Source organism: Dermacentor silvarum, chromosome 1 (genome assembly GCF_013339745.2).
Source record: "Dermacentor silvarum isolate Dsil-2018 chromosome 1, BIME_Dsil_1.4, whole genome shotgun sequence".
NCBI lineage: Eukaryota > Metazoa > Arthropoda > Arachnida > Ixodida > Ixodidae > Dermacentor > Dermacentor silvarum.
In genome coordinates this window covers 32,018,503-32,031,323 of record NC_051154.1, presented here as the reverse complement: position 1 = coordinate 32,031,323, position 12,821 = coordinate 32,018,503, and the positions used below count along the sequence as shown (strand labels likewise).

At 46.5% G+C, this 12,821-nt stretch overlaps 1 protein-coding gene and 1 long non-coding RNA gene across 4 annotated transcripts in view; one reads left to right on the top strand and one right to left on the bottom strand.

Annotated features, from left to right (window-relative positions):
* Positions 1-763: 763 nt before the first annotated feature.
* On the top strand, positions 764-11,340 carry LOC125944827 (uncharacterized). The gene is made up of 4 exons (XR_007466534.1): positions 764-894; positions 1,304-1,371; positions 3,230-3,388; positions 10,718-11,340. It is a non-coding gene; the product is annotated as an uncharacterized LOC125944827 (long non-coding RNA).
* Positions 3,199-12,821, bottom strand: part of LOC119459281 (fibroblast growth factor receptor 4) — a 95,688-nt gene continuing 86,065 nt past the window's right edge. For all 3 annotated transcript variants that reach the window (XM_037721112.2, XM_049666187.1, XM_049666186.1), the window contains 8 exons: positions 10,711-10,826; positions 10,179-10,289; positions 9,500-9,690; positions 8,912-9,034; positions 8,732-8,802; positions 8,091-8,228; positions 7,426-7,531; positions 3,199-5,384 (listed from right to left, as the gene is read on the bottom strand). In XM_037721112.2, the coding sequence (XP_037577040.1) occupies positions 5,286-5,384; positions 7,426-7,531; positions 8,091-8,228; positions 8,732-8,802; positions 8,912-9,034; positions 9,500-9,690; positions 10,179-10,289; positions 10,711-10,826 (955 nt within the window). In that variant the 3' untranslated portion in view covers positions 3,199-5,285. The remainder of the gene's footprint in view (positions 5,385-7,425; positions 7,532-8,090; positions 8,229-8,731; positions 8,803-8,911; positions 9,035-9,499; positions 9,691-10,178; positions 10,290-10,710; positions 10,827-12,821) is intronic.

The window sequence follows — 12,821 nt, the reverse complement described above, 5'->3', positions numbered from 1 at the left end:
TCAGCTTTCTTAGTTGCAGTTCAAATTTATGTTCCTCAAAACAAATTTTGCCCTAGCGTAGAATTACTGTCATTTTGATCGACACTTTTAGAGCTTCCCATTCTTCAGCCCATCTGCGCGACGCGACGTCTTCATCCTGTCGGAGTTTTGCCTCTCATCTACCTATTTTAGAGTGCAGCTCTCCTATGGCGGTTGTCGGTGTCGTGACCGAGAGAACGAGCACAGCGAAAGATGAACGCGGAGCGCAGCTACAGTGGAGATGAAAGATGGCGATAGCGAAGAGAGCGCGAGGAGTGAGAAGAAAAGCGTTGTGCCGCGCAATACGGGCTTTGCGGTGACTTACGATGGCTACGAGATGGCGCCAGAGCTGCGCGCGTCGTTTGTATGAAAACAGCGCCCACGCGTCACCCGTGCGCCGCCTCTCGCGATCTCCCGATTAGCGAGGCAGTCGCGCCACACTTCGCTTCCTTTGCAACGTGCCTCACGAGACAGATTGCCCGCGCCAGCCAATATATCGCCAAATGAAAACAAGCATACAGCTGCGCTCAAATTTCGCATTAGGGAGTATCGTAATCGTCGGTGCATTTCTTGATTACCCAATACGTTCGGATTGAGTTTCCAGACGCACTAATTAAGTTTATTCTTTTAAAGGGTTTATATGGCTAGGCGAAATAGCCTGTGTACAGAAAACTATCATCATCAGCATTGGCTCGAGCGCCGTCGTCGTCTTCCGCCGCTGGCTCGTTGGCGCTCCTGGGGTTGCGCTCATGCCACTGCTGCCGCGTTCGTCGTAGTCGTCTGCTTCCACAGCTGGCTGCGTGGCCGCTATAGTCATTCCAGCGTAGAATTTCACTTCTCTTCTGTCGTCGTAATGGGGAGGCCGCGTTTACGGGGGTATGAGCCATTCATTGTCTTACGTAACGGACAGATTTAATTTTGAAGCAATTTAATTTTGAAGAATCGTAAGCGGCAATGGCGGGCGAATGCTGCTAACCACGCCACCGAGCAAACTCGAGACATACGGAACGCAAGCGACAACGGCGGACTGCGGGCATACCGTCAGTGGCGTCGTTCTCTCCGTCGCAGCCGAACGTGTGTGTAACCTTATAATTGAGAAATACTTTAATGAACCCTGGGGATTAACCCAGTGATAAACACCGGGGCCGTACGCTTCAGCTTCGCTGGTTAACCATCTTCGCGGAGTGGAAGGGCCGACGAATTTTTTTATTAGTTGTGCACGAATATTCGAAATTTCAAATACGTATTCCATATTGTCGTATATTCCTTTCTTTTCGAACATAAGGGATGAACTGATGGAATGATCCTACTGCAGAGGAACCGGAATTGTTGGGCAGAGGCGCCTCTTCCCAAGTGAGTACATTGGGTAGATAATTGTTCTGCTCTGTAATTTTCATTCGTTCAAATATAATGCCTCGCTTTCAGCCAGTTTATGAATCTGTCATCTATATTTAGTCAAAGCAGTTTATTATTTGGGTAATTTCACCATATTTGCATCCTTTGAAACAGTCTTTGGTGCTGTGGTATCACACTTCTCTCCTTCGGCGAACACATTATCACGCGCATATGGTTACGGGCTGCTTCCTTGTTGCGTTACTGTCATTGTCAAGGTGCACCAGATTCCTGAAAGCAGTTACGTACCGCGCTTATTAAAATCGATCACCGGTGGTCGATGATTTCGACCTCCAATTTCAGTATGTTGAAATCGTTTCTCAGATACATAGAGCAATTCATATAGCCCTGAAACAAGGCTTTGTGAATCAGTTTCTTGCTTCTGCAGTTATACATGTAACAAACTGAGGCGTGTTTGCTGTGGCGAAAATCTGCCTTTCGCTGCTTCCGACAGAAAAAAAGAAAAGAAAGCAAAAGTAAAAAAGAAGCGTGCGGATCAGGGCTGTGGGATCGACATTACATAGCCAGATTGGCGATCTCACAGCGCTGAATGATAATTAAAATAAAATGTCGGCACTTATCTGCCGGTAAGTTTTGGTTACGACTCTGAGTGGGTTTACTCCTTTCAAGCGCACTTCAAGAAGGCTTCCGCACGTCCAACATGCACAACTTGTCATTTTCAGGATGCTTGCGCAGTTTCAGTTTCAGAGAAGCGCCAACTTCTGACAGTTGTTCAAAACTAAGCTCGTCGAGCAGCTGCTGGGGCTCGACAGAGAAGAACCCGAATACCTTCCTGCTCGAAAACCAGTACCAGAACTTCGCCACCAACCCAAGAATACGTTTAAGATGTGATATACTACAATATATGCTGTCTGGAACGCCAAGTTGAACCAAAAATGAACGCTTGCTGCTAGAAATGCACTGTCTACCTTTGCTTCCTCACTGCGTGACACGGAGGCCGGGAAGACTAACATTTTTGTGATTTCAACGCAAAGAACAGTTGTGTGCCGATAAATTTTTTTAATGAAAGTGTTCTTGGAACGTTCATCTGTGAAACGAATACACTGAATGTCTTATGACGTTTATTTTTTTTTGCTGATATACCGATTTTCTATATCTTTTTCAACTGGACACAAAAATGTCGGCTTCTCAAAACTAAGAAAAAAATTTTTATTAAATATTTTACTCCAACCAATGTATATCGAAACGCCAATAGGTTTTCTACAGTTTATAATGATGCATTATATGCTATAGCTTTGTCCACGGCGGCAAATGTAACAGCATAGCATACCGCCTAGCAATCAGCCGGGGCGAGTGCCGAAACGTCGAGATGTCCTGCTTTCATGCGACCACCGTCTGTATCATGTCGCCACGACGCATAGGCCCACAACTCCTGTGAAACGAAACCGAAGCTGTTTCATTGAAAGCTATTATAGATAATTATTTATCTGAGGCTTCCCGGTATTTTTCTAGGGTTTCGAGGTCTATAGGATCTTATTCTAACCCAAAAAAGAAAGAAAGAAAAGAGAAGTCTGCAGTGTAATGTGAACACTCTTTTAAGAGGCTTCTTGTGCAAATCGCCCGTGCACATATCGAAGGTCGCACGGACGGAGGACAGGTGCAGGAAAATGTTGACGTACTCTGATCAACTGTACAAGCGTACATTCGCTGATACATTTAGTGTATGTATGACTGAACCGGAACTTCTAGAACGTTTGGAATGGTGGGCCGTCACCATCTACGCGCAATGTTTCTCGCTTGGAAAAGAAGCATTTTTTTTTTTCAACGATCAATTTGTGAAGCAGATTTTATTTTACAGAAACCAAAACAAGTGTGGACAGCAAAGAGGTGGTATTTACATAAATGCCAACACATGATGAGCATGACAACATTATTTGTACTCTCTCTCTCTCAACAAATGTCAATGTGAAAATAATATATTTTTCAGTGTTGAATACCGACTGGCTGCGTGTACATGGTAAGTCACAGAGTTGACACATTTTGCAGCACACACAGACTGGCAAGAACGTTTGACGAATTGTGTGTTGTGTTTACAGAAGCGCATTGCGCAATATCCGTAAACAGTGATGTATTTCGCGCATTGCACTTACATCCTTAAACACTGTTGAAAACACTGCACAAGACAAGGCCGTGCAAAATAGCGTTGTTTGGTGCCACAAAATTATGAAAGCACATTCGTTTGTTGAAGTCTTCCGTCTTGCTGGAAAACATCGTGAAGAAGAGCTTCAACCAACTGTTTAACCACCGTGACTTGAATCCTGCAAGTATTTTGTTATTAGGTAATACATATCTAGCTGCTTGAGAGGGCTATCATGGCTACTTCTTCTCTAGTATCAGTGTTATTTTTTTTGTTTGTTTCTTTCGTGACGTTTCAGATGAGGTCTTAAAAAAAACGTGGGGCTCTTTTCACATGCCAATATTTTATTTTACATGCAATCACTTACAAGCTGGAATATTCTCACAGACTCTTTGTTCTTTAACACGGTTGGCCGACAGTGCAAGGAAGCTGCAACGTTGCGGCAGTTTTTGTCCTGCTCAAAAGCCGAGGTGCACCATTGAATCTCACTCGAGAGCCATTTGAGCTGAAAATGACACTCGGCTAAGTTTTTTGCCGCTGAAGAGCTGCTTGCATTTCTTTTCTTTGTATATATATATTTTTTCGCTGCTCAAGACACGGCGTGGAGTTGCGATTCTGACATTGTATATTACGTCCTGACAGCTTTAGGCGGTTTATATAGTGACAACTTTTTCGCCTTTTGCACGGCCCTGTCTGATCAGTACGAGGCACCGACGTTGGCAACGTACAGCTGGAGGTTCAGAAGTCAGCGCGATTGTGACGCTCCCAAGCGGAGCGCACTTTGTAGACGCTACTGCGACTGTCTACGGGTATGCGATGCTTACAGAGCTACTTGCCTAATTCAGCATTCGCCGAGCAAGGACATCTGGTTAATTCAACGCTGGAGCTGGCGTGAGGCGCGCTTATGGTGCTCCTGTTGGCTTAGCGCGCCGGCTCTCGTTTAGGCGTCCTTGCGGGCACCGCATAAGCACCATGTAGTTCGCCTCGGCTTCTGCGTTTGTTCGACGTCGAGGCGGATGGAGGGAGCTTTAGCGTATCAGGTTCAGTCAGAAGCAGGGACGCACGCGCAAGTAGCGAGCGCGTAGAATTTGTTCGGAAACAAAATGTATAACGGTATACATCACTTTGTGAGGTCTGGAAAGTATTCTTTCCCTCACAAATACAACGTCGACGTCTACAGATAGCTATTCGGCGGTTTCGAAGGTGTCCCTATGCGATAACTATGACGGTGGAGGCAAAGGTGAAGTGCTGTAGGGTACTGCGAAACGGGCACGTGAACAGCTGGTGGAACACCGGAAGAAAGACGATTTCCAGCTGCCCGTGCGTTGCGCAATTGAGAGAGCAACGTACACTGTTGGGGCGCATTGAGGAAACTGCCATTGCACTTGGGAGACCATTGCACTTGGGAGGAAATAGCAGGAATACCCGCTTTGTGCGGTCACCTTAAGCTCGCTCAAAGCTAAGCTAAAAAAATATAGCTATTGTATCCTCTGCGGCACCTTTGAAATTTAACGCGATCCAGCGCGAGTTCGCTGCTTCGCGTGACAGTAATGTGCATGAAGTCATATCCCTGAAACGAGCGATACTTTACATAATAAATAACATCCACTTTTCATTTTACATCGAGCTATTCACAGCTTTTTACAGAGGACGCTGCCTTGCGCCGGAAGCGTGCACCACTGCGCAGGACGTGCTGTCCAGCAGCGGATGGCCAGGGCCCTGCCTCGGGCGCCGAGAGGCGGGGGAGCGGTCGCGCGACTAGGGGTCGGCAGCATCTTCACACGGCCGTGTGGTGCGCGGCGAACGAGAGAGAGGAGTCGCTCTCGGAGGAGCTGGGCGGCGTGTCCAGCACAGGAATAGACAGGTCCAGGTACTCCTGCAGAGGAAAACAAGTTATCAGCCAAGCACGCAATGTACTTGGTATGGCCACGTAACGCACCAGGTGTTCTACTTTGCCATATGACTGCGCCAGCCTCTGCCCATTTATACATGGATTATGAACTCCGCGCACCTGTCAGCGCAATCAAACGCAGCACGTAACTTTCCAGCGAAGCAAGCAACCGCGGCACGAACGCCGTGCTGCGCGCGGCTCCCACTGGACGCGAACGTCAAATTAGTATTAAGAGGCTGCAGCTCACCGTGACATCCTCCCCTTACCAACGAGGTCCCAACGTATGCGATACTTCACGCTAGGTCTTGCGCGTGATTATACCGCAGGTATTTGCCGATTCCGCATTATTAGCAGAATAACTGATTATAGCCTCATCTTCCGGACGGGTTCACTGTCAGCATATATATATATATATATATATATATATATATATATATATATACCATATCGTAAGAAGCCAACAAACAAAGACACGAAGGACAACATTGGGGAAATTAGTTGTACTTACTAATTGAATTAAATAAATGATAGATTAATGGAAACGAAAATGGATGAAAGAACAACTTGCCGTATGTGGGGAACGATACCACGTCTTCGCATTACGCGGGCGATGGATGCTCTTACCATTTGAGCTACCGCGGTGCCCATCCACTTTCTGGGGTATCTATGTTTTACTACTAGAACTAACCCTGGCAGTGTGAATGGGAAAACGGCGCCGGTGGTTGGTAAGAGCATCGCACGCGTAATGCGAAGACGTGGGATTGTTCCCCACCTGCGGCAAGTGAGTGAGTGAGTGAAATAACTTTATTGAGGTCCAGAGAAGACGCAGCGGACACCCCGCGCCACCCGGCTAGTCCCGGCTAGTCACCCTCCGCCACCCGGCTAGTCCAGTTGGCAAGCCGAGCTTGACGGCCCGATCGCGGGCACTCTGGACGGCCAGGGTTTGGTCGTTGAGTTCGGGGCTGCCCAAAAGCGCAGCCCACCTATCCTCGCTGAAGGCGGAGCCGATGGCTTCACACTCCCACAACACATGGTTAAATGTTGCCGTTAGTCCACAGGCAGGGCAGTCTTCACTGGGATACCTTTCAGGGTATATAGCGTGAAAGAACCGCAAGGTTAGGATACGCACGAGCTTGTAAAAGTCGAAGGGTCATCGCCCGCGCCCTGCATAAGGCAGGGTGCGGGAGGGGGAATACCCGTCTTGACAGATAATAATGCTTAGTGATTTCATTATACGTCATCAATGGTTCCCCGCGGGGTAGGGGGACTGCGGAGGCGGCGCGGTCAGTGAGTCCTCGCGCGGCCTCGTGCGCGCTCTCGTTAGGGTTAGAGGGAGAGCCCTCAATCGACCCCAAGTGAGCGGGAAACCAAATGAGAGAATGCGGAGAGATACTTTTCAAGCTTTGGAGAATGCGAAGGGCCTGAGGGGAGACCATCCCGGTTTGGTAGGCCTTAATTAATGGCCGCCTTATAATCGCTATATATTACCTCTCTGCGACCATCGAGCACAGCCAGCGCGATTGCAACCTGTTCGGCTACAAATGGCTTCGAAGTGCGTACTGTAGCGCAGCAAGTTGTTTTTTTTTTTTTCATCCATTTTCATTTCCAATGAAAAATGGGAATGGAGCACGTGACACCATGCTTCGCCGAGGTGAAGCTGCAGTTGCCGGGAAGCCTGACAACACTCAGGGATCTTTGAATGCTATCGCGTTCCACTCTTAAAGGCGAAGCTTAAGCGTCCTCCAAATTTTTTCTGCGTTCTGACACATCGCAGCCCGCGGATAGTTTGTGCACGCTTGGTATACGATCCTGCGAAGCAGTAGCTAGTATAGCTTCACATATGACGTTTGAGCTCCAGAAATCGAAAAAAAAAAAAAAAAAAAAAAAACATACAGGGCTGTTCTGCGAATAAAGTCGACTTAAGTGAAGCGACATAATGCGCCCCTTTGGACGTGCTTCTGTTCCCTCATACAAAGCAGAACAGATTGTAGACGGCTGGTTATATTGTTGGTTATAAGTTGATTACCTGGTCCGTGGCGAACGTCAAGATCCGGTCGAGGTCCTCCACGAGTTCCGTGAAGGTTGGCCGCTGGTATGGCGACTGGTTCCAGCATTCCCTCATTATCACATACCTGCAACGATGCGAATCACAAATGTAATGACCACGGACCCAACAACTGGCGTGCAGTCGAGCACCTGCTTTCTGTCTGTATAAGCGACCTCGAAAAAAAATATATCTTCAAGACGTATTGCAGAGAGTGCCTTATGATCGAGACACCTACGAGTGCCTTACGATAGCCTGTTGTGTTAAAGATAAGAGAATGCAGGACTAACAAGCTCTATAACCGATCTGCCAAGTTAGATCTCATTACTCATCGGTCAAATCATTGACTGTGACCCTGATTAAAACCCGTGAGCATCGTCTGTGTGAGTAGAGCACGATATGTAAATGGATGCGAAAGGTGAGAAGAAAACATGCAGTCTAAGATTTTCCCGTCAAAGTACGTGATACCCTACCGAGTTTTACACGCATGTCATTTTCAAACCGTTCAATTTACGGCTCATATATATTTATTACTGCACCCATGCAAAAAAAGAAAAAGTGGTTCTATTTGTCGTTTATTGGCTCTGCTGATTCGCGGTCTTAGACATCGCCTCCCTTCCTGTGTAGGAGAACTCATTGGCACTCACACTTCAAGCGAACAGCCCTGAGGTTTCTCCATCCTGTGTCCGTCTCTGAGCAACTGGAACAACTTTTCGATGGGCACAGACGGGTACGGTGTGCCACCGAGTGTCATGATCTCCCACAGAAGGATGCCATAAGACCATCTGCAGGCATACAAGCAAAATAAAGTGCGATTTGAGTTTATACGGGGAAACGTTTCAACACTTCGCCATGTGTTGTGCGACGAGTATCACACGGCATAAACTGACTGCGTGATATAAGCATGCACTGGCACTTAGCGATTGACTAAGCGCAGTCGTAGTCAACTGTGTGCGTCGTAAGCCTTATCTCAACATTATTACAGCGAGCGCACGTAACATCAGCCAATCTACACACGGCTGTACATGTTCATTGAGAAAAAAGAAAGATAAAAAAAAAAACGCTCTGAATGGATGAACACTGATACTGTTGAATTTACCATCACTTTGATTATTCTTTTAGCTACGGTGTAGTGCCATAACATAGGCGACTTACTAGTACTTTGCCTCTACACATTCCGCGTATCACATGAGGACACCTTTGCAATGTTTACACTGCTAGGACTGCATCCCACTAGCACGTTCCTGACAAAGTTTTCGCTGCGATGCTTGAAACATCATGTACTCACACGTCGCTTTGTGTGGTGTAGACCCGATCGAACAGGGCTTCCGGAGCCATCCATTTGACAGGCAGACGTCCCTGCAATGCCAGAAGACGAATATCGGAATATAGGAAAAGTTTGCTTTCCACGTTGATTAGGAAGAGAACTTATTTGAACGGAAGGCAGAGAGGCCGCAATGGTACTTACGTCTGATTTCTTCTTGTAGTAGTCGATGTTGTGCAAGTCACGCGCCAGACCGAAGTCAGCAATCTTCATTACGTTGTTCTCCACGACTAGCACGTTTCTCGCTGCCAGATCACGGTGAATGCACTGCGCAGAAGAATCAAGGCACGGTCAAGCGCTGCTGTACCAGTTCAAAATATCGGATGGTACGGTAGTCTCCAAGCCAGCACTTCTTCTTCTTCTTCTTCTTCTTCAAAAAAAAGTACATGATGCCAGCAAGGGCACAAGAAGCTTTCGGCTATGCGATAACAAGCATATAACACCTATCAACGCGAGGAGCTCAGCGCGTTGACTGCTGTACCTACATCTTGTTTGTACAATAGTGTAACAGCAATCTTCAAAAGGATAGAAACTCGCACAGGAATGAGCGCTAGACAGTCCACAGAAGAGGAGCCACTCGTGCAAAATAATACTGAAACACACATATATAGCAGCGAGCGCCCGCTGTGCTTCACGACTGTGGTGCGGAATTTATTTTCTCCGCCCTGTATTCACGCATTCGTCGTGACTGCGACGACTTGACATGAATGTTTGTCGACTTGCGTAGCTTACCTTTTTCGAGGCGAGGTATTCCATCCCACGAGCGACCTGATACGCGAACGAGACCAGGTCCTTGTGCGTCAGCGTCTTTGGTTTCAAGTCAGCCCCAATAGCTTGCTCGTAACCAGAGCTCGGACGGTGGGTGCGCAAGAAGTCGCGGAGGTTCCCATGGGCGGCGTACTCGACTATCACTTGAAGCGGGCCTGCAGAGAATATGTAAGGCACGCGACGATTAACGTCCTGGCTAGCTGATATTTATGTGCTAACCGAACGCCGTGATGACACACAACGCTCTATATAAGTACAGATGTAAGACGTACTCAATAAATTTCACGTGTGTATGCTTGTGAGTGGATCCTGGTGCTTTCGAACTCTGTAAGAGCTAGACGTTCTTAATCAGGGGTCCTTGATCAGTTTACACACTACTGCAATTCCCTAACGTACGGCAAGGTCTTGTTGCCTTTTTATACAACTCTGCCGTCGCGTAAAATAGTCGTTGCACGTGGGAAACATATGGGCATTTGGCACTACGGCCCACCACTTAGCATTACTGCTGCTTATTCTTTCCCTTCACTCTTGATGCCACGCTGCAGCAGCCTGTTAAATATTTAGGGTGCATCAATTCACGGTAAAAGGAGCGATTGGATTGGCGCGACCGACTGTTTTCCGTCGAAAAAGTAATTTTACTTGCCGTCTTGCGTGCAGCATCCAAGCAGGTTAATGATGTTGATGTGCTTTCCGATGGTCTTCATCACCTCCATCTCGGAAACGAGGTTGGCCATTTCGCTGTCAGTATGCCCATCTGCGAAAATAGTCGTTCTGAGGAATGTGGTTTTATCACGTGGTACACACATCCCTTCAGTGCTTGTTTTTCTTTTTTTTTCCCCATGAAATTGAAGATCGAAACGTGTTAAAGGGAAAAGAAACAAAAGACAACTCTATTTACAAACTTAGTGTACGCATATATTGAGTCGTGGTTGTTTTCTTTTACGAATCTTGACAAATAAGTTACATTGCCAGCCAAGGCATTTCTATACGCACCGCTAGCTGTAAAGAGTAACATACTAATCGCAGACGACTAAACGATGCCGTGTCTGCTAATTGAGATGGTGTCTTTGTGCTCATAGCACAAACCTTAAGTCAGACCTCCGACTTGCTGCAGCCAATATGCCTGATAATTTAACGAATTCGTGCCCTGCCTTCTTCTGATAACAACATCTCACCTTTCAGCATCTTGACGGCTACGATTGTGGGTCCTTCCTTGTCGCCAAGGCCGTACGCCTCTGCCTTGACCACTTGGCCGAATGCTCCTTCTCCCAGAGGCTTGCCGAGGACCAGTCTGAAAGATTAATGTCACTATAGTCACAATATAAGGTATTTTAATCCGTGCGCGCCTCAGCGTACGGCACTGCTACGCTATAACACTATACACACCGCCATCCCCGCACTCCCACGCACGCAAGAACGCTCGATGAAACCGCGTAAGAAAAATGACCAAGGCAGAAATACAGAGTGCTAATATACATATGTAAAGCAGAACCTGTTTGTATTAGCTCTGAGATAAATAAAAACAAATAAAAAAATCCGCTGACAGTAATCTTAAGCGCTAGTTCTCATTTCTTTCTCTTTCAATTGTGTGAACAGACACACACACACACACACAAAAAGTGGGATTACAGTAGACTCCCGTTAATTCGACACTTGTGGGACCGTTTGTTTTACCAACGGTACCAAAATGAACGAATTCAATTTTCTTTTTAGTTGCTTGACGCAATCTGTAATGTCTTTGTTTCGTGTCCTGAAACGCTACCGTCAACCGACATGAGGCGAAGAGCGCTATGTTTAAACATATGACTCAGAGTGACACGACGTGGCGACGGATTGTTTCACGGGCGGAACGAACGTAGTCCATTAAAAGGTAAACATGAATTTATATAAAACAGCTTCACGCCTAGAGAAGCAGCAGCATCGTCTGCTGAATTTCGTGTTTTCAAGCCTACAGTAACCGCTGCGCACTTGAGGGCCGGGCGCGGTGCGGGTCGGTGGGGATCGAATTAACCGAAGTGCCATGCCTTCGAGTTCGAACTAAACTAAACTGGCTTTCCATCCATAGGCAATGTATATTTTCTCGCCGGGACTTTTCAGTGCGTTCGAATTAAGCGATAAGTCGAATCAACCAAGGTTGAATTACCGGAAGTTGACTAGATAATTTTAGAACTAAATTATGTTACTGCAAGCTCCGGCCACTGAATGCCATAGGGGTAGTGAAAATAGCTACGAATATGTTTGCAATTATATGACATTAAAACGTGTTACTAGTGGAAGTACAGTCAAAGAAATCAATTCGGTTTATTATAAGAATTATGCGCTTGATGGCGTACGTTTGTTGCGGTGAGGATATTCAGGTAGCGTTCGTTGTTTCGTTGCGTAACCTGTATAGCGGTAATACAGATATAGCTATACGTATATACGCTGACTCGTTATATTTGTGCTGTCCTGTGTTGAGCCATATGTCGGGCGATGACGTAGTTTCCGTGAAACGGAAGTTTGCGGGAGAACTCGAGAAAAACTTTTTCCGCGCTAAAATCTAGTAAAATGACTGCAGCTGGCATCTTGTTATGTTAAATACCCGCACTTTGGTTGTAATAGGATCTCGGAAGTCCTGGGTGTTAGCACCATCGAAGCCACGCACGCCTAAAACACAACCTCTCGGAGTGACCATCGTGTCAAGATCCTCACGTTATGTAGGCGTGCTCACAGCTTGTACCGAGCACAGCGTCGGAAAGCGAAGGCATCATGAAAGCGCGCAGAAGGATGCTTTGTGCAGGATATGTTTCACCAGAAAACATATCGGTACGTACATGTGTCAAACCGCGGTGTACCCTCCGCGATGGTGGTGGGGACGGACTATTTCGAAAGATTGTGGGGTTTTAGATAATACGCCCACATATTGAATTAGATGGCACAATTTGATTTTATCTTAGCGTTTATTTCGTGTTTACTTGCAATCGGGAAAACGAATGGTTGATTTCAATTTAGCCTCCTTTTTATTCGTTTCTTTTCTTAAGCTTTTGTTTAGTTCTACGTCTGGAATCAGTGCTGAAATTAGCATTTTTTGTGGACTCGTGCACGTGTTACAACACCGAAACATTCCTAGGACGCAACAATGATCAGAAGAACAATACTAATACGAACAATAAGTATTGCGAGCTCAGCCTCTCTTTCTGCATCGCCTTCCCTCTTATCTAGCGTAAAATAACAACTCAGACCTTGTAGTATTCTAGTTGACCTTGTTGCCTTTCTCAATAAAGCATGTGATAATGTTAGCCCGAAT